Genomic DNA, 24,860 nt, shown 5'->3' with positions numbered 1-24,860 from the left:
AGGAGCAAGACAGAGAGACGCCTGCAACACTGCTTCATCACTCTCAAAATTTCCCCCTTACAGATGGGGGACCTGGGGCGTGAACCTGGACCCTTGTACCTTGTCACATGTGCGCTCAACTAGACATGCAATCACCTGGTCCCAGCAAGAGAGTCTCTTGCCAGAACCATTATGCTGTCTCCCCAGCTACACTGGTTTTCTTAGAATGCAGCTATTATAGCTCCATTCACACTGGTTATTAGTCCTGCCTCTAGGAGCATAAATGTCAGAAGTGGCTACAGCTGCTCTGGGATATACAGGGAGGCTCCTCTTCTTACAGAAAACAGAGAGAGAGAGATGGAGAGAGAGAGAGAGAGAGAGAGAGAGAGAGAGAGAGAGAGATGGAGAGAGAGAGAGAGATGGAGAGAGATGGAGAGAGAGAGTCCTTCACTGACTGGCAGCAGGTGACTGGCTCAGGGCTGTGTGGTGACTCTGGTGCTTCTCTCTGGCAGGTGTCCGTGTGGTGAGCAATGCTGGTGGCACCAACCCTCACGCGTGTGCGGCTGCCCTGGACCAGATGGCCAGGAAGGCGGGTGTCGACTTGAAAATTGCTGTTGTCACTGGAGACGACATCTTGGGAGAGGTTGCTGATCTTTGTGGGATGAGCTCTTTTTTAAAATTTATTTATTCCCTTTTGTTGTTCTTTTTTTATTGTTGTAGTTATTATTGATGTCATCGTTGTTGGATAGGACAGAGAGAAATGGAGAGAGGAAGGGAAGACAGAGAGGGGGAAGAGAAGGATAGACACCTGCAGACCTGCTTCACTGCTTGTGAAGCGACCCCCCTGCAGGTGGGGAGCCGGGGCTCGAATCGGGGTCCTTAGGCCGGTCCTTGCACTTTGCGCCACCTGCGCTTAACCCGCTGTCCTGCAGCCCGACTCCCATTGGGATGAGCTCTTAAGCAAGAAGCCAGGGTTTCTTGTGGCAGACAATTAGGATCATTTGGTTGGGCCCAACTATTGGGTTTTGGTACAATGCTGAGGACCGAGTTGTAGGAATCCCCTTCTGATCTACATTACTTTATAAAAATCTGATATACCAGCAGGCTAGATTGTTTAGCCATTTACATTTATAAACTGTCTATTTGTGTAGTACTAAAAATTCATTAATTCAGTGAAGGCAGTCTTTAAAATAATAAAGGGGGTTGGGTCAGGAGATAAAGCACACACCTTACACACAAGGCCCTGCGTTCAATCCCTGACACCACACAGGAGCCCCATAGATAGTACAAGGGAGCTTCCGGGATGGTGGAGTGATGCTGTGATGTCTCTCTCTCTCTCTCTCTCGCTGCTGCTAGTCTCTGTGTCTCTCCCTTTTGGGGGGGTGGGTAACTTGGTGTGATTGTGTATATGCAAGGCTCATTCACTGAATTTAAAACATAATAATAAGTAAAATGGAGCCTGGAGAGATGATAATTCTGCAAAAGATTCTCTTGCTTGAGGCTCAGAGGTCCCAGGTTCCTTCCCCTGCACCACCATAAACCAGGGCTGAGCAGTGCTCTGGTCTGTCTCTCTGTATCTATTTCTCACTATAACACATAAATAAAAATATTGAAAATAATAATTAATAAAATGAATAACAATATAATAATAATAATTTAAAAATCCCTTCTTTGGACATGGGATGGGGGCTAAAGGGAAATCTTTCTTTTTATAAAACAGGAGGCTACTTAGCATAAGTCATTATCTACCTTGCTAAACTTTATCACCATTCTGGTTTTAGCTGGTGGAATTTGGCTGCGGCTGTTAAATTCTATGTCAAACCAGGGAGGAGAATGAAATGAATAAATTCATTTTATGAATACTTCCATTTGAAAAGCTAGATGTGAGGGCTGGGAAATACCTTCCCTGGTAGAGCGCATGCCTTACTGTGCACATGGACCTGGGCCTGAGTTTTGGCATCACTTAGGGGCACCATGGTGTGCACCAGGGGGAAGTGTCTCAGGTGGAGTAGTGCTGTGGTGTCTCTTCTCTGTGTCTTTCTCTCCCTGAAAAAAAAAATGACCTGGGAGCAGTGGAACTTTGTGCAATTCCCTATGCTACAAAAGAGAAAGAGAGAGGAAAGGAGAAAAAGAAAAACGAAGAAAGAAACACTAGATGTTCATGCAAATATCATGTTTTTTCCCCCTCACCGCTCATGAAGCTTCCCCCCTTGCAGCTCTGGCCTGGGGATTAAGCTTCCTGCTTTTCACAGGTACTGTTTTCTTTAGCACCATCTGAGAGTGGGGGCTTCCTGTGACATACAAAAGATGTGAAATTCCGTTTGTGCACTGCAAACAGCTTATGTAGCCACCTGGATTCTTGTCATTTTGGTTCTAGAGGTCAGAGATGGCACAGCAGAAAATTGCAGTTGCCTCATTGGTTTGAGCATAAACAGAACAGACCTGCTAAGTGGCTTCATCTTCCTACAGCCATCAACCTCCCTCAGGTAGCCCAGCCAAGTGTGCTGTGTTGAGGTCTGAGACTTGGGAAGACTGTTGTGGAGGGAACTTCTCAAGCTTGTCTGGCTTCCCTACAGGTGGTGCATTCTCAGTTTTTCTGTATCTATCTTCTTTCTTTATTTTATTTCAATGAGATAGAGCTAGATAGATCAGAACACTGCTCAGCTCTGGTTTATTGTGGGGCTGGGGATTGAACTTGGCACCCTTAGAGCCTCAGGCATGAAAATCTGTTACATAACCATTATGCTGTCTCTGCAGCCTGAGGTCCTTGTCTTTACACTACCCGAAAAGTTGACTGCTGAGGGTGAATTCACCCCACATAGAATCTTCAGAAAGTTGGCATTGCCTTAGCTAGTGGCAGACTTTAGCTTCCAAGATGCCCAAAGTGATAGCCTGAGCTCAGTCTTTTTGTAGAACCATTATGCTCTCTCCCCAGCAACCTGAGCTGAATCTTATCTAGGAGAATTAAACTGCAGGATTGTTTTTCCTTTTCTGGAAGGGAAATGACCCCCAGAGGGATTGTACTTAGTGTAATTTGTTTAGAGAAAACAAAGACTGGAAGGATAATACTTTGAAGTAGGTATATCAGCTGGGAATATCAAAGTCTGACTGTTAAGAGCTGAAACCCTGCCTCCTCCTGCTTCTAAGAGTCACTGGACAGCCTGTAAACTATCTTCTGCAGTGTCCAACACATTTTCATGCTACACATTACATGTCATGTGTACTGTGTATATAATCTAAGGTATATATTATCATATGTGTGTATGTTATATAATACCATTCAGCAAGTTCCATACTGGTGACTTAAAGACAAAAGCAGTGAATGCAGTTGTAACTTCTGGTGGTGCCATGACATTTTGGCTTTCTGACCACTCTGCTGTGGCTAGGATTTGCCATCACAGAAAATGTCAGGACTAGCAAAATAGCTCACCTTGGTAGAGAGCCTGCTTTGCCCTGCATGTGACCCAGCCCTGATCACACCCACCCACCCTTCACATAGGAGAAAGCTTTGATTCTTTGAGTTCTTCCCCCACCTCCTGCTTTCTCTTCTTTTCTAGCTGAAAAGTTTAGCCCAGAGTGATGAAGCCTCAATGTCAAAGAGAGAGAGAGAGAGAAAGAGAGAGAGCGCTTCACTGCTGTGCTGTTACTTCCTGGGCTTCAGTGCTTATGAACTTTTTATCTTAACGATGTAATTTGTACGACCCTGCTCATATTGCATGTTATATACTTTTACAAAGTATAAAGGTATTCTCTCTGTGAATGAAGATTTAGACTTTTTTTTTTCTTTTTCTGAATATTGACAGAAGGAGGCTCTGCAAAGGTCTGCCATCAGCGATATGGAGAGTGGGCAGAAGTTTCCAGCCACCGTGAAAAGCATGAATGTGTACCTTGGGTAAGGTCTTTTCTCTTAGGCTCGCTCACTGCTGCCTGCAACGTTCACAGCTCAGAGTTCCCAATCAACCACTATCTAAGGTGACTTGGGCTAAGAAGCTCGGAGTAGTATTTTACTGAGTGGCCAAGGGAGGTTCTTCTGTAGTGTCTCTCCTTGTGTTTGCCAGTGCCGCTCAGTTTAACACAGCCTAACACAAATGTCCTATATCTCCTTCACCCTCAGCACAACGTCCCCAAAGTGCAGGGAAAACTTTCCCTCTTGCTGTTCCTCTGAACTCACATGCCCCTTAGTTCCCTGCTGAGCACCTCTCTCCTCAGCTAGATGGCGCTTCCAGACAACACTCCCTCCACCTTGGTGCCCCTGGCTCCTCTCAGCATCTGGGTACCTGAGTACTCACTAAGTTTATTGAAGGGTGACAAAGAAGAGAGGTGACAGAGAATGACATCTAGAGCAGCTGGGGGAAACAATAAGGCAGCGTGAGTATTGAGCTGAGGGCAGCACAGCAGTTTTCTAGCGTGAAAGCTTGCTTTAGATGTAAGAACACCTTCAAAACAGAGGTGTTGAATTGCTAAATAAATTGACACCAGAAATACGTAAGCATGCTATTTCTTGAAAACAGTAGCTTTAAGTTTTTGTTTTGTTGCTGTTGTTTTGTTTTGTTTTTTAAAGAAGTCAGAGAGGAAATGATGGCAGAAAAATGTATGTCTCCTTTGGCCTAGGTTTCACTTGGGAGAATGACGTCTCTGCGGAGAGTCTGTGGTCATAGGTCAGTGTTTAAATGTATACTGTTGTCACGGTGAGGGGCAACCATTTCTGTAAAGTGTGCGCTTAACCAGGTGTGCCACTACCTGGCTCCTTGACATCCATATCTTGATTTTTTTTTAATTAATACTGCCATAGCTATCTCTTTTTATTTATTTATTTATTGGATAGAAACAGAGAACTTAAAAAAGGTTGGGAAGATAGAATGGGACAGAGAGACATCTACAGCACTGCTTCATCACTCATGAAGCTTTCTCTCTGTAGGTGGAGACCAGGGGCTTGAACCTGGGTCTTTGTGCACTGTAATGTATGTGCTTGACCAGGTGCGTCTCCTATTGCCTAGCCCCTCCATATCCCAATTTCTTGTTTCCTTCCTTTTTTTTTTTTTTCTGGATAGGACAGAGAGAAATTGAGAGGGGAGGGGAAGATAGAGAGGGAGAGAAAAAGGTAGACACCTGCAGACCTCCTTCACCACTTGTGAAGCGATCCCTTTGCAGGTGGGCAGCCAGGGGTTCAAACTGGGATCCTTGTGTGGGTCCTTGTACTTTGTACTAACTGCATTAATCCAGTGCACCACAGCCCAGCTCCCACATATACCAATTTCTTAGGTGTTTTCCTTTAAGATGGTCTCCCCAGTGTACCTGGAAGAAGCAGATGAACACCTGGGATGTTTCTTCCATAGATAAAACTTCACCAAATGTAGTTGGAGTTCACCACCTCCAAATCCAAAACATAAACAAATATCCACCAAAATCTACAAATTAGGATGATTTTATGCAGAACAGAATAAGACTGTTAAAAGATGTTTAAAAGAATAAAGGTGATCTAAAAAATCTGAGTAAAGAATAAGAAGCCTTTCAAAGAAGGTCTAGATAGTTATATGAATAGAAACCAAGTGAACTGCCATTAATTAAATGTATAATGACCGAAATAAAGACCCAGTGAATGGATTCAACAACAGATTCAATAGAGCTAATAGAAGATAAGTGAATTGGAACATAGATTTGAAAATATTACCGGGAGTATAGTTTAGAAGGTAGAGACATAAAATGGAAGAGAAATTCTAGATATGTGGATAGAATTATAAGATCTAGGGATCTATCTAATTACTAAGAACTCTGGAAGGAGAGAGTGAGGGGAAGCAATGTCAAGACAAAGCCAGAGCATTTTTCAGAGTTGATGGAACATAGAGTAGGAAAGGGGAAGCAATGTGAAGACAATGCCAGAGCATTTTTCAGAGTTGATGGAACATAGAGTAGGAAAGGAGAATCCAAGATAGGTTAAAGGAAAGGCAGTGCATACCAGTTCTCTCACCTTGCAGTGGCCCCAAAGCAAAAGCCAAGATAATAAGAGCATTAAAAGGGAAAAGACAACACACAATGATCACCTGTTATGCTAATTGCACACATGTCCACAGGAAAATTGGATACTAGAAGGCTGTGATGATATATGTGAAGTAAAGTGTTGTTCTAAAATGACATGCCTGGGCTGGGTGGTGGCACACCATTTTGAGTGCACAAGGACCCAGGTTTGAGCCTCGGTCCCCACCTGCAGGGGGAAAGCTTTGCAAGTGGTGAAGCAGTGCTGCAGGTGTCTCTCTGTCACTCTCTGACTCTATCTCTTCCCTCTCAATTCCTGACTGTCTCTACCAATAAATAAATAGAGATAATAAATATAAATAAATAAGTAAATAAAATGGCATGCCCAGGGCAACTAGTCTTATAGAATGAGGGTGGTGCTGAAAGATAATCTTGATAAGCAGTCCTATAAGAAATTCTAATTTAAATATATATGTGATCGTTGTAAGAGCAGTATTCATACTTTTTTTTTGTGGCTGGAATTACTTGAAAGGTATTTGAGCTATTGAACAAGATGACACATTGGCCATTGTGTGTGCTTTACTTAGACCCAGGTTCACATACTAATAGTGACACACTATTTCCCAAAGAGCACAGCCCATAAGCAGAGCCCTGGAGCTGGGTGCTGACATAGTGCTGACGGGGCGTTGCGTGGACAGTGCTGTGGTACTGGGGCCTCTCATTCATGAGGTAAGTTTTTTGCGGGGAGGTAAACGCATTTAGCACCTGAGTTTCTCATCTTCGTAGCTTAGTAACACCCGGTTATAAACTGCATTTTTATTTTTTGTTGTTGTTTTTGCTACCAGTGTGGGGCTTAGTACCTGCACTATGAATCAACTGCTTTCGGCGGCCATTTTTTCCTCTTTCTTTTTTTCTTTCTATTTTTTGTTTTTTATCAGATAAGACAAGAGAGAAATTGAGAGAGGGGGCTGTGTGGTGGTGCACCTGGTTAAGTGAATGTATTGCCATGCTTAAGGACCCAGGTTCAAGCCATCCTCCATCCCCACCTGTGATGGGGAAAGCTTTATGAGTGAAGAAGCAGTGATACCAGTTTCTCTCTGTCTCTCTCTCCCTTACCATCCCCTCCCTCTCAATGGAAATGTTAATATCATATGGAAAATGAGAATGTAAGCATGCCGCATCTTATTTTTGAATAATGTAACTTGAGCAATATTGTCATTAAATGCTTTTCATGTTTTTAATGTGATGCCAGAGATCAAACTCAAGGTCTCACATATGTGCTTTGCCACTGAATCACTTCCCCAACCCAAGTTTTTATTATTTTTTTTTCTGAGAGACAGAGAAGGCAGAGTACAGCTCCATTATGCTTGGAGTCCTGCTGGTTTTGTGTTTGTTATTTCATTGTTCTGGGGAATCAAACACAGGGCTTTGCACATGCAGGCAGACCCTCAACCACTGAGCCAGCACTGGGCCACCAAACTATCCTTAATTAAGATATGTTATTCTGGGGACCAGGTGGTGGAGCACTAGGTTGAGCACCCAAGAACCCAGGTTCAAGCCCCCAGTCCCCACCTGCAGGGGGAAAGCTTTGTGAGTGGTGAAGCAGGTTTGCAGGTGTTTCTCTGTCTCTCTCCTTCTCTATTTCCCTCTCCCTTCTCGGTTTCTGGTTGTCTCTATCCAATAAATAAATAAAGATAATGCAAAATTTTTTAAAGTTATTCTGTTATACTGGTCAAATGATTGAATCAACTTATAATTGGACACATATACTTTTTTCTACTTAAAATTTTTTTTTTCTTTTTGTCTCTAGGGTTAAGTTATTGCTGGGGCTTGGTGCCCACACTATGAATCCACTGCTCCTGGAGGCTATTTTTTCCCTTTTGTTGCCCTTGTTGTTTATCATTGTTATTATTGTCATTATTATTACTTCATAGGACAGAGAGAAATAGAGAGAAGAGGGGAAGACAGAGAGGGAGAGAGAGATAGACACCTGCAGACCTGCTTCACCACTTGTGAAGTGACCCCCCCCCACACACAGGTAGGGAGACAAGGGCTCGAACCAGGATGCTTATGCTAGTCCGTGCTCTTTGAGCCATGTGCGCTTAACCCACTGCACTACTGCCTGGCCTCCTTTTAAAAACTTTTTAATAAGCTGTGGTGGGTATACTTTTAGCTAAACCTTTAAGTAATGATTATTTCTCTAAGGTAAATATTTCTGATTTTCAGTACTAATACAGCAGAAGTCCTTCAGTTTATTGGAATAAACATTTATGTGGAACAGTGTTCATCAGTTAGGGAATCTCAAAAGCAAATGAATAGTAAACTTGCATTCAGGGAGATATTGGTATGAGAAGGAATTCAAGTGAATATTGTCAAACTTAAAACATTGATTTTTTTTCTAATAAAGGCAGAAAAAACCCAATACATGTAGCCTCTTCATTTGTTTAGAATTGTACCTGTGAGGTTTACCACAGGGTGGCACCAATATATTTATATTCATTTTTGATATGTCTATGAGTAATTTTTCTCTCTGCTTTTTTTTTTAAATATTTCTATTTTATTCCTGGATAGAGACAGAGAGAAATTGAGAGGGGAGTGGGAGATAGAGAGTGAAAGAGACAGAGAGACACCTACAGCCCTGTTTGACCTCTGCTTTCTTCCTGCAGCCGTGGACCAGGGGCTTGAACCTGAGTCCTTGTAAACTGTTTGTGTGTGTTTAACCAGGTGTACTACCACCTGGTAATTTTTTTTTTGTTATTGTTGCTTGTTTTTGTTTTTCGACGCACTGCTCAGCTCTGATTTATGGTGGTAGGGGCATTGAATCTGGGACCTGGGAACCTCAGCATGAAAGTCTGTTTTTGCATAACCATTGTGCTATCTCCTTCACCTTTTTTTTTAAGATTTTATTTTTATTTATGAGAAAGATAGGAGGAGAGAGAAAGAACCAGACATCACTCTGGCACATGTGCTGCCGGGGATTGAACTCGGGACCTCATGCTTGAGAGTCCAAAGTTTTTTATCACTGTGCCACCTCCCAGACCACACCTTTTTTTTTTAGGTGAATTATAACTGGGAAATACTTGGGTTTAGTTTGACATTTTAAAAACATAAGCTTAGAGGATCTGGGTGGTGATATACCTAATTGAGTTCACATTATGGTGCCCATGGACCCAGGTTCAAGTCCCTAGTCCTTGCCTGCAGTGGAGAAGCTTCACAAGCAATGAAGCAGGGCTGCAGGTGTCTCTTCTCTCTCCTTCTCTATCTCCCCTCCCCTCTCAGCTTCTCTCTGTCCTAGCAATTAAAAAATTATAACAGAGGTGGGGGTCAGGCAGTAGAGCAGCGGGTTAAGCGCAGGTGGCGCAAAGTGCAAGGACCAGCATAAGGATCCCGATTCGAGCCTCCAGCTCCCCACCTGCAGGGGAGTCACTTCACAGGCAGTGAAGCAGGTCTGCAGGTGTCTATCTTGCTCTCCCCCTCTCTGTCTTCCCTTCCTGTCTCCATTTCTCTCTGTCCTATCCAACAACAATGACATCAATAATAACTACAACAATAAAACAATAAGGTCAACAAAAGGGAATAAATAAATAAATATTTAAAAAAATAATAGAGGTGAATAAATATTTAGGAACCAGGTTAGTGCTGCAACATGTAGTGCACACGTGACCAAGCACAAGGACTCGGATTCCAGACCCCACTCCCCACCTGCAGGGGGAGACTTCAGGAGGGCAGAACAGTGATGCAGGTGCCTCTCTGTCTCTCTCCCACTCTCTTGCCTTATTTTTCTCTGTCTCTAGCTTAATATATATATATATATATATATATATATATATATATATATTTAAATTAGCTTACATTGAGAAAACATGATACAGGATTTTTATTTAAGAACCTAAATATTACATGTGTTTTCATAATCGTAGAGGCTGACAGGTGACTTGTTTTTCAAAAACCTAAAATCATATTCCTGAACACAGTGTATGTGTGTGTGTGTGTGTGTGTGTGTGTGTGTGTGTGTGTGAATGCACTTTTTGTCTAAGAGAGTGAAATCTACAGAGTTGGATTTATGTTCGTGATCTGAGCTGTATCTAACTGAACTGCCAGCATGTATATAATATATATATATATATATCTTTTTTCTTTGTTGTATTTCTACCAGGGTTATTGCTAGGGTTTGAGGCCTGTAAAATGAAGCCAACTGCTCCCAGTAACTATTTTTCCATTTATCTTCCCTTTTTATGGAGACAGAAACTGAGAGGAGAGGGCAGTATAGTAGGAGAGAGGGAGGAAGACCTATAGCACTGCTTCCCTGCTCCTGAAGCTTCCTCCCTGCAGGTGGGGACTGGGGGCTTGAACCTGGGTCCTTGAGCATGGTGCTATGTGTGCTCTATTGGGTGTGCTGCCGCCTGGCCCCCTTTTATATTTTCTTACTTAATGAATAATCTATTTCTCCTCTCCCTGACTCTTCAGAGAGGCGTATACGGGGCAGGGAACTTGACAAAGTCTGCTCTTTTGTTCATTTCTATTTCATCGTATCTCTGAACATTCTGTGACCACCTTGGGCTCCACTCCCTGCCTTCACAATTACATCTGATAAACATCTGATAAAATGGCCCTTTAGCGTTATACAGTGACTCCTTTCTTTTTCACTCCTGGTAGTTCTGAAATAAACCCTGCCTGCTTCCTTTTCAGTTTTGCTTCTTGCTTTTCAATATAATCTGATTGTCTGTCTTCTTCTTGAGAGTAACGAAGTAGGTTCTACTTTGCTGCCTTTTTTTTTCTTCTCCCTTTTGAGTTTTATTTTGAACTGTGATAAGTTACCTTGAACTTTAGCCTCTTGGGTTGTGCTTCTTTTTTTTTTTTTTTTTTCCCCACAGAAGGTGGCATTTTATTAGGGTCCAGGAATATTAGCCTTGGGAAGCAGCTGAGGGCAGTTTCACCTCATGGGCAGCAGCGGGCCAATCTTTCGACCAGCCCAGCCCCCTTTGTGTTGTCACAGACCACTGGAAGGCCTCTTGTCCAACCAGCGGTTTTGTCCAGCCTTGCCGAAGACTCTTTTATTGTAATCAACACTGGATATGCAGCCCACTGTTGCCTGCACGTTTCTAGCACCTGCATCTGCCTCTTAGAAGGCAGCTGAATGATGGCTGTCCCATCTACCTTCCACAGCAGCACACCACATGGCCCTGCAGCTCGGATATACGGAGCTCCCCAGCCTGGTTCACTCTCCACATTGTTGATGAGGGTCCCTACAGGCAAGGCCCCAAGAGGATGTACGTCTCCTTCCCGGGCAGAAACTGGGTCATGCTTTTAAGGTTTCACACCAACAGAGGAGGCCCTGAGACTAAGAATTTCCCACTCTTGTGGCAAGGCATTTCTGAACACTCTCCCCCAGAGAGAACTAGCACTTTTTCCAAACCAGGGCAAGTGTTTTCACACCAAGGAGCTGCCTGGTTCTCAGCTGAATGCTTCAGAGGGATCCTGTGTAGATCCCTGGAATCTTCTGTTTAGTTCTCTAAGTTCCTCTAGCCTATAAACTTGTCTCTAGAGTCCCTGACTTCTTGTCTCCTCAACACAGGAGATCTGCCAGGATCCAACTGATCTCCCTCTCATAAGGGAACTGGAATGCAACAATAGGCTCATCTCACTCACCTTTTTTAAATTTTTGACCTCCGGGATTATCCCTGGGGCTCGAGTGCTTGCATTATGAATCCGAATCCACTGCTCCTGGTGGCCATTTTTTCCTTTTTATTTTGTTTTATTTTTTTTTTAATTATTGGATAGGACAGAGAGAAATTGAGAGAGGAGGGGAAGAGAGAGAGAGAAAGAAAAAACACCTGCAGACCTGCTTCACCTCTTGTGAAGTGACACTCCCTGCAGGTGGGGAGCATGGGGCTCAAACTGGGATCCTTGAGCATGTCCTTGCGTTTCATACTATGTATGCTTAACCAAGTGCACCACAGTCCGGCCCCTTCACCCCCCCCCCATTTTTTTAATTGCCACCAGAGTTATCATCTGGGGCTTGGTGCCAGCATTAGGAATCCACTGCTCCCAGAAGCCATTTTTTCTCTTCTCTCTCTCTCTCTCTTTTTTTCTATTTTCTCTTGATAACAGAGATAAATTGGGGTTGGAGGATAAGGAGAGGGAGATAGAGAAAGAGAGGGAAAGATAATCACCTGCAGACTTCACTTGTGAAATGCCCCCCCCCCACCGCAGGGGGTTGTGGGGGACTTGCTCATGGTAACCTGTGCACTCAACCAGGTGTTCCACTGCCCTGTCTCCTCATCTCACTCACTTTATACCACTTAGAGATCACTGTCCTTTGTCACCTTATGTTCACTGTGTTTTTTCATATATGTAGTATCTGGTTTTCTTAGTTGTTTCAGGCTGTAGTGTAGATTTGGTCTAAGTTATTCCTTCTTGTCCAGAGCAATTTTTTTAAATATTTATTTTATTTATTTATTCCCTTTTGTTGCCCTTGTTGTTTTATTGTTGTAGTTATTATTGTTGTTGTCATTGTTGGATAGGACAGAGAGAAATGGAGAGAGGAGGGGAAGACAGAGAGGAGGAGAGAAAGATAGACACCTGTAGACCTGCTTCACCACCTGTGAAGCGACTCCCCTGCCCGGGTTCGAACTGGGATCCTTATGCCGATCCTTGTGCTTTGCACCACCTGCGCTTAACCCGCTGTGCTACAGCCCGACTCCCGCAATTTTTTTTTTAATCACTGGGGTTTTATTTATACATCATTTTCAGAAACTATTTGAATTTTCCTTTCCTAGCAATAGCCTCTAAATTTGCAGGTCCACCCCAAACTGTTCCTACAAGATCTCTTTCGTTCTGTAATGCTTCCTCAAAACAAAGCTGCTTTCCTGAAGAAACAGATTTTTTCAAAGCTCTAATTACTTCTGGGGGTCCATTGATAAACTGCTTTAGCCACTCCTGAGCCTCTTCTAGAGATTTACTTTCCTCTGAAGACTGTAGAACTTCTTCAACCATTCCTATGTTCAAAGCTTTTTCTGAATCCAGTTTGATGGCTCCACTTAACACTTTAAGAGCTTGTCTACTGCTGATTATTTCAACCAGCCGGGTGGCACCACCCCAGCTCGGTACTATACCCATCTCCTTGTGGACAAATCTGATTTCACTGCCTTTAGTCATTAATCTGAAATCACAGGCTGTGGTAACTTCTGCTCCTCCACCCAATGCATGACCTTGAACCAGTGCAACACTTATTAAAGGGAGTCTGTACATTGAAAAAAGAAAATATTTGTTACTTCAATATTCATTTGTAATTCTTATTAAAAACTTTAGATACAGTAAAAACAAAAATGCTGGACTATGTTTATAATAACAAACACAAATTAAAGGACAACTTACAAGTGGGTTATAAGGAAAAAGACAATGAAGTACTAAAGATAACAATAATTTATAATAAGTGCTATGTGAGCTTATTAAAATCTCATCCAGAGCAAATTTTACACCTGGTTTTTTGAGATTTGTTGTTCATTTCTTCATATAATGTTCTTTTTGAATCTATGCTATAATATAATTTAGATCAGATAAGAAACTAATTTATCTCAAAGCCATACTATATAAAGACTCTAGGGGCCGGGTGGTGGTGCACCTGGTTGAGCACACTTGTTAAAATGCACAAGGACCCAAGTTTAAGTCTCTCCCCCCCCAGCTGCAGGGGGGAAGCTTTGCAAGTGGTGAAGCAAGGCTGCAAGTCTGTCTGTCTCTCTCTTCCTCATTATCTTCCCCTCCCCTCTCAATTTCTGATAGTCTGTATCCAATAAAAAATAAAAATAATAAAAATAAAGGCTGCATATAAATGGGTATGTTGTAAATGAAGTAATTTTTCTTTTTCTCATAGTTTGGTTGGAAAATCAATGATTTTGATTTATTGGCAGCTGGAAGGTAAGTCTGAGAATATTAGTAGTAATTTATATTACATCAAAATGTAATTAAGCTTTTCAGAAATTAAAATGTGTGTGTGCTGTAGGTTATCTTAAATATACTTTAAGCTGAAAGTAATTGTAATTTTTTAAAGCTGGTTTTAAAAGGAAGAATTATGTCTTGTGCAAGATTTAAGATACTTTATGAAACAAACTGACTAATTTATTGAGTATTTATGTGTAGGCACAAAATTAGTTTTTGTTCTCACAGTTTATTTATTAGGCAGTTATTGTCATTCTCATTTGAGCCACGAGGAAGTTGAGCCATGGTGAAGTCGTACAACTTGCCCAGACTTACGGAGTCAGTCAAGTGCTGGAGCCAGTATTCATGAGAGTTGTACAACTAAGACCCAACATTTTATCCAACCACAGTTGTTAAAATTCTGAGTTCTTTAAAGAGCTTCAGAGCTTCCAAAAATTTTTTTTTTTTGCAGAGTGAGTGCTAATGATGCATTTATTTACAGATGTTATCCCAATGGCATATCAATAGGTCAGTAAAAGTTTCTAAATTTTCTGTCCTACTCCTTTATACTATAATGTACTTTGTAGTGACAGTTCAGTGTCACATACTTCAAGTCTGACAGTAAGTTGCATGTTGAAGCACCTTGCGCTTTCTGTGGTCATGTCATTTCTCTGGTTAGTTTCTCCCAGCTTTTAAAACCTCAGTGATAATGCATTAGCCTCCTTTTGCTCAAAGGCTATCACAAGCCTGGGTTCCCGTGGTCCTTAGACCAATGTTTTCCTGTTACTCCAAACTAACTTTTAAGCACCATTACACACTTTATTAAAATTAAAAAGAAAATGTAGCCCATATGAAGTCACAACTTTTCCCCAAACTGATATAAAAATGCCTTCAAAATTAATTTTTTTCTCTCATAAACCATCATTCTTTTTCCTAATTTTTTAATTATCTTTATTTATTCTTTGGATAGAGACAGACAGAAATTGAGAGGGGTGCCGGCATGACGAATCCACTGCTCCTGGAGGCCATTTTTTCCATTTAAAAATATTTATTTATATACTTATTTTTATTATTTTAATTTTTTTCTTTATTGGGGAATTAATGTTTTAAATTTGACAGTAAATACAATAGTTTGTACATGCATAACATTTCCCAGTTTCCCACATAGCAGTATAATCCGCACTAGGTCCTTTATCATCCTTTTTGGACCTGTACTCTACCCACCCCCAACTCCAGAGTCTTTTACTTTGGTGCAATACACCAATTCCAGTTCAGGTTCTACTTGTGTTTTCTCTTCTGATCTTGTTTTTCACCTTCTGCCTGAGAGTAACATCACCCCATATTCATCCTTCTGTTTCTGACTTATTTCACTTAACATGAATTTTTCAAGGTCCACCCAAGATCGGCTGAAAACAGTGAAGTCACCGTTTCAAATATATTAAATATTTATTTATTAATGAGAAAGATAGGAGGAGAGAGAGAACCAGACATCACTCTGGTACATGTGCTGCTGGAGACTGAACTCAGGACTTTCATTCTTGAAAGTCCAATGCTTTACCCACTGCACCACCTCCCGAACCACCATTTAAAAAAATTTTTTATAGGATAGGACAGAAAAAAATCTGGAGAGGAGGGAACATAGAGAGGGGGAAAGAAGAATAAATTCCTGCAGAACTGCTTCACCACTTGTGAAGTGACCCCCCCACCCCCGCAGGTGGGGAGCTGGGAGCTCAACATAAACTATTATTCTTATTCTTATTTCGACCAGAGAACTGCCAGGGATTGAACCTGGGGCCACCAAGCCTCAGGCATGCCAGTCTGTTGCATAAACTGCAATGCTATCTCCCCACCCCTATAATCTATTATTTTTCTTATTAGACAGGTACTGAAAATTTTTCACATCATTCAATGTTATTTTTTTTAAATTTTTTAAAAATATTTATTTTATTTATTTATTCCCTTTGTTGCCCTTGTTGTTTTATTGTTGTAGTTATTATTGTTGTTGTCGTTGTTGGATAGGACAGAGAGAAATGGAGAGAGGAGGGGAAGACAGAAAGGAGGAAGGAGAGAAAGATAGACACCTGCAGACCTGCTTCACCGCCTGTGAAGCGACTCCCCTGCAGGTGGGGAGCCGGGGTTCAAACTGGGATCCTTATGCCGGTCCTTGTGCTTTGCGCCACCTGCACTTAACCCTCTGCTCTACAGCCCGACTCCCTCAGTGTTATTTTTGTCTACTTTCAGCCTTGCGGGCCATCTCATCGAATGTGGTGCTCAGAGTACTGGTGGTATATTCACAGATTGGCATTTGGTGCCAGACTGGTAGGAAACTGCTGTGTGTGTGTGCGTGTGTGTGTGTGTGTGTGCGTGTGTGCGTGCGTGCGTGCGTGCGTGTGTGTGTGTGTGTGTGTGTGTGTTCCATTGTTTCTTATTGTAAAGTTTCTTACCTGTTCATTAAATTGTGTTTTGTGATTGCCCTTTTAGAAAAGAACATGAATGCATGTTCCTGCTTGCTCTTCTGAAACATGGTACCTTGCTTTCTCCATAGGCACAATATAGGATTTCCTGTTCTGGACTGTTTTCCGGATGGGCGGTTCACCCTCTCCAAACCTCCTGGCACAGGGGGCTTGGTCTCCTTTGGCACAGTGGCAGAACAGCTATTGTATGAAATTGGTGACCCCCAGCATTTCCTCTTACCTGATGTAACTTGTGACTTTTCTCAAGTTACCATTACTGAGATTCCAGGTCAGACGCTAAATATGATTCTGCTTCTATATAATAGTCATTGTCTCTAGAATTTTTGAACGCACAGAATTGGTTTTCTTTTCATATCCTATATCTTTTCTAAGCAAACGTGGAAATAATCAGATGATTCTGTGATGTGATCCATGGCATTCCCTAGTAGGTAGTTGGAGTAGAGTAGTAAAGACTTATTTCTAGACTTGCTCTTCATTGATGTCTAACAATTTGGTAAGGAAAGGAAGAATCAGAGAGGAAGGAGGAAAAGAAGGAAGGAAGGGAGCAGAGGGATGTTTTTTTGTTGTTGTTGTTTGTTTGTTTTTTCTTTAGTCTTCAGTTAGTAACTAACATCAAGATCCAGTTTTCTGACTGGAAATACTGTTTGAATTTCCCAGTCACTTATCCTGTGTTTCCTTTATAAAATTGAATGCTTTCATTTTCATTTTCTTTCTTTCTTTTTAATATATAGAAAGAAGGCAAAGGCAGAAAAAATGAAAGTGACCACAGTCCTGAAGTTTCCTTCTGGGGGTTGGACTTAAACCTAGGTCATTCACATGGCAAAGCCATGAACTATCCAAATCAGCTGTTTCTCTGGCCCAAATGCCTCAAATCATATACTATTTACTTATTTTTTTACTTGTTATTTTAATTTCATACTTCTTCAGCTGGACTGTAGACATCTTGAAAACAGAACTTTTGTCTTGCTAGGTTTCTATATTTTACTTATTTATTTTTGCCTCCAAAGTTATCACTGGAACTCTGTGTCAGCACTACAAATCACACTCTTCCTGGTGGCCAGCTCCCCCCCCCCCCATTTTATTGAATAGGACAGAGAGAAATTGAGAGAGGAGGGGGAGATAGAAAGGGAAAGAGAAAGACACCTGCAGACTTGCTTCACCGCCACTTGTGAAGCGTCCCCCCTACAGGAACTGGAACTCAGATCCTTGTGCTTAGTATTAAGCACAAGGACCCACGCAAGAATCTTGTTTGAGCCCCGCCCGGCTCCCCCACTTCAGCAGTTCAATTTTTTTTTATTTATTTTTTATTTAAGAAAGGATAAGTTAACAAAACCATAGGGTAGAAGGGGTAGAACTCCACACAATTCCTACCACCCAATCTCCATATCCCATCCCCTCCCCTGATAGCTTTCCCATTCTCTATCCCTCTGGGAGCATGGACCGAGGGTCATGGGTTGCAGAAGGTGGAAGGTCTGGCTTCTGTAATTGCTTCCCCGCTGAACATGGATGTTGACTGGTCGGTCCATACTCCCAGTAGCAGTTCAATTTTTTATACAGGTCCACTTTTACTGTCCCTAGACATTACTTTAGTGGGCACTTTCAGAAAATATGAAAGTTTTACCCCTCCTCTCCCCTCCAAAATTTAATTTTTAATTCAAATATTTCTGGCTAGTATCTGATTGATTTAATTTTTTTATTAATTTATTAATTCTGGTCAAAATTTTAAATATTTTTCTTGGCTTCCTACTTCTGCCAGAAGCAGCCCACAAATGGAGTGTCTCAGATAGCCTTCTTAGCAAATTCACAATCAACCCTGTTTAGCTAAATTGGTGGGATAATATTCTTCTATTATTTGTGATACTTTCTTTTATTTGGCTTTATGGTTTTCAAGGATCTAGTTTAAACAAATTACTCAATACAACATGAAATAGAACTGTTTTACTTTTTTAAAAAGTCCAGGACAACCAAACTATACCTATAAATTGGTTTTCTAGCAACAGTCCCTAGGAATAGTGTGTAAGGCATTGCCTCACAGTCACTATAGTGAAGCCATTTCTCATTGCACACGGCCTTGAGGAATTTATTATTTTAATTTATGATGCCTAAAAATGCAGTGGCCGTAACGCATTACAAAATAGCTTCAACTAATATGTTTGTTCTTTTTCCACTTCAGTCTTTAAAAAACAACAATAACCTCCCAATGAACTTTCACTCTGTAAATGACCCGATGTGATATATTTGAACTTACAGTGAACTTCCGGTTATCTCCTGAGAAATGGAACAGATGGAAAATGGGCAGATTTTCCAAATATTTTTCAGTGTCGTCTTTTGACATGTTTAGAGGCAGCAAGGCCAACTATCTCTGTCCAATGTTCACTTTGCTGACCTTACAATACTCTGGGCTGTGTAGTTACAGTATATGCCTGAACACAGTCACAGTTTTTGTTCGACTTGCCTTGTGATTTTTTTTTTTAACCAGCACTTGTATATGTATTTAAAACCTAAACTAATTGGGTCATAAAATGTCACAAATTCTAACTTTATTGAACCTATTAAAATAATAATGTTTCAAATCATTTGGGGTCTTAAAGGCCCATCTCAGATTTTAGAAAAAAAAAGTCAGCTCTAACACCGTCTTTCACGTTGAATTGTTTGCAGTTAGGAATTCAGTTGAAAAATGTCTGTGGTTTCTGGATAATCCCTTGCAAAAGAACAAAGTAAATTAAGTAAGCACGGGCTATTGTATGATTATCCCCACTGTGGAAGGTAGGCTCCTCGGAGACTTTTCAGCTTTCCATCTGTCTTCTAAAGCAGTTATGATGCGCATTGCACAGAAAAAGGAAAGGCAGACAGAGAGGCTTAGTAATTTGCTTGAGAAAACACAGCGTAAGTGGGAATTAAATCTAGGTCTTCCAGGTTTTCAAGCCCTTGCGCATTCAACAGTTTTATATGCTCATATGCCCCCTTCGAAACAGTGTTTTTTTGTGTGTGTGTGTGTCAAATTGAAGCTAAAGATAAAAAGTGTATGTGGGGGCTGGGCGATGGTGCTCCAGGCTAAGCGCACATAGTACGAGGCGCAAGGACCTGCGCAAGGATCCCAGCTCGAGCCCCTTGTTCTCCATCTGCAGGGGGTCACCGCTTCACAAGTGGTGAAGCAGGCATGAAGGTGTCTTTCTGTCTCCCTGTCTTCCCCTCCATTCTCAATTTCTCTCTGTCCTATCCAAAAAAAAGGCTGCCAGGAGCAGTTGATTCCTAGTGCAGGCACCGGAACCCCAGCGATAACCCTGGAGGCAAAAAAAAAAAAAAAAGATAAAAAATGTGACTGTATAATAATAGTATTATTGTTATTTTGACAATTTAGTCCATTTCTTTTTATCTGTTGCCTAATCTTATTCACTACGTTGAGTTGAAAAAAAAAAAAACTAGGGAGTCTGGCAGTAGTGCAGCGGGTTAAGTGCAGGTGGCGCAAAGCACAAGGACTGACATAAGGATCCCGGTTCGAACCCCCAGCTCCCCACCTGCAGGGGAGTCGCTTCATGGGCGGTGAAGCAGGTCAGCAGGTGTCTGTCTTTCTCTCCCCCTCTCTGTCTTCCCCTCCTCTCTCCATTTCTCTCTGTCCTATCCAACAACAACAACATCAATAACAACAACAGTAATAACTATAACAATAAAAAACAAGGGCAAAAAAGAGAAGAAATAAAGAAATAAACAAAAAATTTAAAAAAGAAAAAAAACCTGTGAATTTTCTCAGTGATATGAAGATAATAACTAAGATATTTGATTTTCTTGAAAATTCCCTGTTGCTTGCAAAAGATATTTACTGGTTACATTTACCAAATAATGTCGGCCTACATATTATTTATTCAGTTGTATGCATTCCCTTGCTTAGCATCAGTTGTTCTTAATACCCACTTCTGTTTTCAGGCAATAAACTCGTTCATCCTGCTAGGCTTTTAGATGTTGTTCTACTTAGTGGACACAGATGTCTAAAATTGCACACAAAATGCATTTATATGATTGGAATATGAACTGGACTAAACTGTGAATAGTTGAACTTTCCTGACACTTTGTTTGTAATGACAATATCACTAGTGAGGAAGACAAAAATGTTTTTATTTCCCAAGGATGCCTTTGGGAGCTTAAAAGACTTATTCTGATCTTGTTGGCAGTGTCATTGAATTGGAAAGCAAGTTACAATTAGTGGGATGTACATTTTAAGGGAGTTACTAATATTCTCCAATCTTAATTTTTTATTCATTTTTAATAACAGACTACTAGGATAATAATTTCATATGATAATAAATATTCATAATAGTATAATTATATGTATTGCATAATAGTAGGTATTATATTATGTACTAGTCTAATAGAATAGTAAACATGCGATAATAAATGATCATATTATGTATTAAAAGAATGCTTTTCCCTCCATCATTTAGGTATTGAAGGTGGAGCAGTACAGATTCAAGGAGCAAAGGGATCTCCTCCTTCTTCCTTTCTTAAGGTCTTTTTTTAAAAAAGATTTTTTATTACTACTTATTTTTCCTTTCATTGCCCTTGTTTTATTGTTGTTGTTGATGATGATGTCTTGTTCACTGCTTGTGAAGATTTCTCCCTGCAAGTGGGAACTGGGGGCTTGAACCCAGGTCCTTTCACACTGTAATATGTGCACTTAACCAGGTGTGCCACCACCAGGACCCTTGTCTCTGTTTTCTGCATCTTTCTCTCTACCTGAAAATGTTGCCTGGAGCAATGGTGCCCTAGCAATAACAATAAAAACGATAATAAAGTTAGCCAGAACTCAAAGCTGTTTTTATTTTTACGTAGCTTTCTAATTTTTAAAACAAATCTATATTTCTGTTGTAGTCTATCTTTCTGCTCATTGCTTAAGTGTTTACCTCTGTAAAAATCATTATTTTGTGTAGGAAAAGGGAACTTTATTGATGTCTTTAGAATAGATAAAACTAGTTTGTGTTCACAGGGCATATCACTGTGGCAGAGGTTAATGTTGTTTGCGTTTACAACCTTATGTCATCAGGTGAGTGCTTGCTACCATGATGGTTTCAGAGCCACCGCAGTCTGCATGCTGGGAGGGCCCAGAGCAAGTGAAAAGGGAAGGAGAACTGCGGAGAGTATTTTGAAGAGGTCTGTATATGAAACAACGGCTCAACAACTCACAAATACAGAAGTAGAAAGTACTTTTCAGATAGATATTCAAGTTGTGAAACAATAGCAAGGTAGCATAATTTAAATCTAAGAGTTAAGGAAGACATGACTAAATGATGTTCAAAGAGAGAAACTATAAAGGCACTTACCTAAACAAAGACAATGGAAGGAGTGTATGTCACAATACCTGATAGGTATTTTTCATTAAATACTGTTGAGTAAGTGCTGAGCTATTCCAAAAATCAAAAAACATGGCAAACATCTAAACAGCATTAAATAAGATGTCAAAAGTTAAATCAAAGGCATTGTCTAAATAAGCATGAATGCTATAAAGTGCTCAACTAAAAACAGCCTCTTCAGGGAGTCAGGCGGTAGCGCAGCGGGTTAAGCGCAGGTGGCGCAAAACACAAGGACCAATGTAAGGATTCTGGTTCCAGCCTCCGGCTCCCCACCTGCAGGGGAGTTGCTTTACAGGCGGTGAAGCAGGTCTGCAGGTGTCTATCTTTCTCTCCTCTCTGTCTTCCCCTCCTCTCTCCACTTCTCTCTGTCCTATGTAACAATGACAACAACAATAATAACCACAACATAAAACAACAAGGACAATAAATCAATAAATTTAAAAAAAAGAAAAACAGCCTCTGAATAGACTATGATCAAAGTTCTACTAAGTATAGTGCAGCATATTGAAGTAAATCAAGCAGAAAAGTGAGAAATGCCTGAATAGGCAAGGAAAATGAGGGGGATAAAACAACAGGAGGGGATGGTATTGGTAATTAACAGTACTGAGTGGTATAAAATGTTTCATTCATCGTGAAAACAATGTTGGCTTAACAGTACTGAGTGGTATAAAATGTTTCATTCATCGTGAAAACAATGTTGGCTTGGATTTTCATGTGCTAAATAACATAGCACTAGGGCATTGAAGTCAGAACAATTGAATACCTAGAGAGAAAATGAATAATAGGGTAATATTGAATTAGTAGCTCCTAGTAGAGCATTTTTCCAGTACAAGAAAATAATACACTTGTTCCCAAATATTCTCAAGGCTACATTAATCTGTTTCAGAAGTTGGAAATTTTAGGGGCAAGGGAGATACTGTTGTAGTGTACAGACCCCAGTTTCTGTCCAAGGCACCATATAAGCCAGAGCTGAACAGAGTTCCGGTTCCTCTCATGAAAATTAAATTTTTTTTCACTAATAAATTATAGAGCATACTTTTCACTATATACAATACAACCTGTTAGTTATAAAATTTTAGGCAATAACAAAAAATTCAACCCCCCCTCAGAAATATAAAAAGTACTAACATAATGTAATAATGGAATCATAGAGAAAATGCTCAACTTTGAACTGTTTAAAAGATAAGGATATGAAGGTTCTAATATTTAAAATACTGTGGTTTGGAGCTAAAACTATATTCAGTGTGGCTAGTGATCAACTGCATTTGTTAGTTATATCCAAAATGAGTGTTCTCTGTCAATCACCCAAACTAAAGAAATGTTGAAATTGATATACTATCAAAATTTATGAATATATTTTGTCACACATACAGAACCCGCCTTATGTTTGAAGAAGCTGGCTTGGAAGATTATAGTGAAGTTCATGTTCAAATTTTAGGATCTGAAGAAACATATGGAGCACAAGCCAAAGCACATTTAAATGGAGTCAGTATTGTTTATTATTATTATTGCTATTGTTATTTATTACTTATTATTTATTATTGTTATTTATTAACAGGGTTACTGCTGTTGCACGGTGCCAGCACTACAAACCCACCACACTGGTGACCATTTTTCCATGTTTTTTTTTCTATTTTATTTGATAGGACAGAAATGGAGAGAGGAGGGGGAGATACAGAGGGATAGAGAAAGAGAAACACCTGCAGACCTGCCTCACCGCCCGTGAAGTGTCTTTTTTACTGTGGAGGGGAGGGCAGCTGAGGGGAGAGGACTGGTCCTTGCGCACAGGAATGTGTACTCTCATACGGGTGCGCCACCTCCAGTTTGGTGCATTGATCATGTCAGACTCTATTGTGACCACCCATGAAAAATCAATTCCATAAATCTCAAGCAAATATATTTTGAGATAATTTTTTAAAATATGAATAACTAGAGAGTCGGCGGTAGTGTGGCGGCTTAAGCACAGGCAGTGCAAAGCGCCAGGCGTAAGGATACCAGTTCTACCAGTTCGAACCCCTGGCTCCCCACCTGCAGGGGAGTTGCTTGACAGGCAGTGAAGCAGGTCTGCAGGTGTCTATCTTTCTCTCTTCCTCTCTGTCTTCCCCTCCTCTCTCCATTTCTCTCTGTCCTATCCAACAACAATGACAATAATAATTACAACAACAAAACAACAAGGGCAACAAAAGGGAGTAAATAAATTAATTTTAAAAACATGAATGAATGAAATAATGATCATTGTCTCATTGAATTATGTGTAATTAATTTGACCTTGTCTAGGTAGGTTTTTTTTCTCAACTACTATATTTATTCCTAGCAGCACTCATATAGGAATGTCTCCTACTGGATGTGGGGGCGATCTGGCTGCGACACCTGTCACCTCATTGATTGCCAGGGTTGATTCGGCTGATTCCGGCTGCCTGGGCGGGTGTCCCCTTCCTCCCTCACTGCTCCATGAGCGTCTCTCCCAAAGCTGCCCACACCGTATAAGAGGACGGCCTTCTCCGAATAGAGACAGACCGGTCTTTGGTTGAGGGTATACGAGTAGCTGTGCTCCCTTGCTAGAACCTCCAAACAAGCTCTCAAAGAATGTCTCCTATTAGACTTCCTACTCACATCTTTAACTATTCTGAATGATCGCATAGGGATGTTAACCTCAGTAGTCATATTTACAAAGACTGAACTATCTTATTCACTTTGAGCTACTTATAGACACTTAGTATACAGTGTTTGCTTTCATTTAATAAATATGAATCAAACTTGGAAAACTGGATGAAAAACCACAGTAACAACGATTAATTGAGATGTTAATGTGTCTCAGGCACTGTTCTAAGTGCTGTATTTGTGTTGTCCTATAGCCATCACAACCCTTCTGGCCAGGTAGGGCTGTTGGTATTTCTATTTCATAAAGGAGAAATGGGAGGCACAGAGAGATTGAATCACTTGTCTGGGGCCAAACAGCCAAGGAGGGGCAGGACCAAAATGCAAACTCACCAAGCCTAAGTGCATACGTTTCACTTCTTTTTTTTTCCACTTTTGTTGCCCTTGTTGTTGTAGCCTTGTTGTGGTTATTATTGTTGTTGTTGATGTCGTTCACTGTTGACTAGGACAGAGAGAAATGGAGAGAGGAGGGGAAGACAGAGGGGGGGAGAGAAAGACAGACACCTGCAGACCT

The 24,860-nt window shown here is 40.9% G+C and overlaps 2 protein-coding genes across 4 annotated transcripts in view; one reads left to right on the top strand and one right to left on the bottom strand.

Moving 5' to 3' along the window:
* The window catches only part of LOC107522863 (uncharacterized), a 66,078-nt gene that overhangs the window by 9,035 nt on the left and 32,183 nt on the right, over nucleotides 1-24,860 (top strand). For 2 of the 3 annotated variants that reach the window (XM_060178920.1, XM_060178921.1), the window contains exons 4-12: nucleotides 492-622; nucleotides 3,783-3,871; nucleotides 6,582-6,681; nucleotides 13,826-13,869; nucleotides 16,111-16,188; nucleotides 16,415-16,611; nucleotides 20,783-20,847; nucleotides 21,382-21,488; nucleotides 23,062-23,173. In XM_060178920.1, coding sequence (XP_060034903.1) covers nucleotides 492-622; nucleotides 3,783-3,871; nucleotides 6,582-6,681; nucleotides 13,826-13,869; nucleotides 16,111-16,188; nucleotides 16,415-16,611; nucleotides 20,783-20,847; nucleotides 21,382-21,488; nucleotides 23,062-23,173 — 923 coding nt within the window. The remainder of the gene's footprint in view (nucleotides 1-491; nucleotides 623-3,782; nucleotides 3,872-6,581; nucleotides 6,682-13,825; nucleotides 13,870-16,110; nucleotides 16,189-16,414; nucleotides 16,612-20,782; nucleotides 20,848-21,381; nucleotides 21,489-23,061; nucleotides 23,174-24,860) is intronic. The other variant, XM_060178922.1, reaches the window with a different exon arrangement.
* LOC132534745 (ethylmalonyl-CoA decarboxylase-like) lies at nucleotides 12,651-13,218 on the bottom strand. The gene has a single exon (XM_060179193.1). It carries the CDS (start codon nucleotides 13,201-13,203, stop codon nucleotides 12,709-12,711), a length of 495 nt encoding a protein of 164 aa, XP_060035176.1. The 5' UTR covers nucleotides 13,204-13,218; the 3' UTR covers nucleotides 12,651-12,708.

Source organism: Erinaceus europaeus, chromosome 19 (genome assembly GCF_950295315.1).
Source record: "Erinaceus europaeus chromosome 19, mEriEur2.1, whole genome shotgun sequence".
Taxonomy (NCBI): domain Eukaryota; kingdom Metazoa; phylum Chordata; class Mammalia; order Eulipotyphla; family Erinaceidae; genus Erinaceus; species Erinaceus europaeus.
The sequence above is the reverse complement of the archived record's forward strand: the minus strand, read 5'-3'. Positions and strand labels throughout refer to the sequence as shown.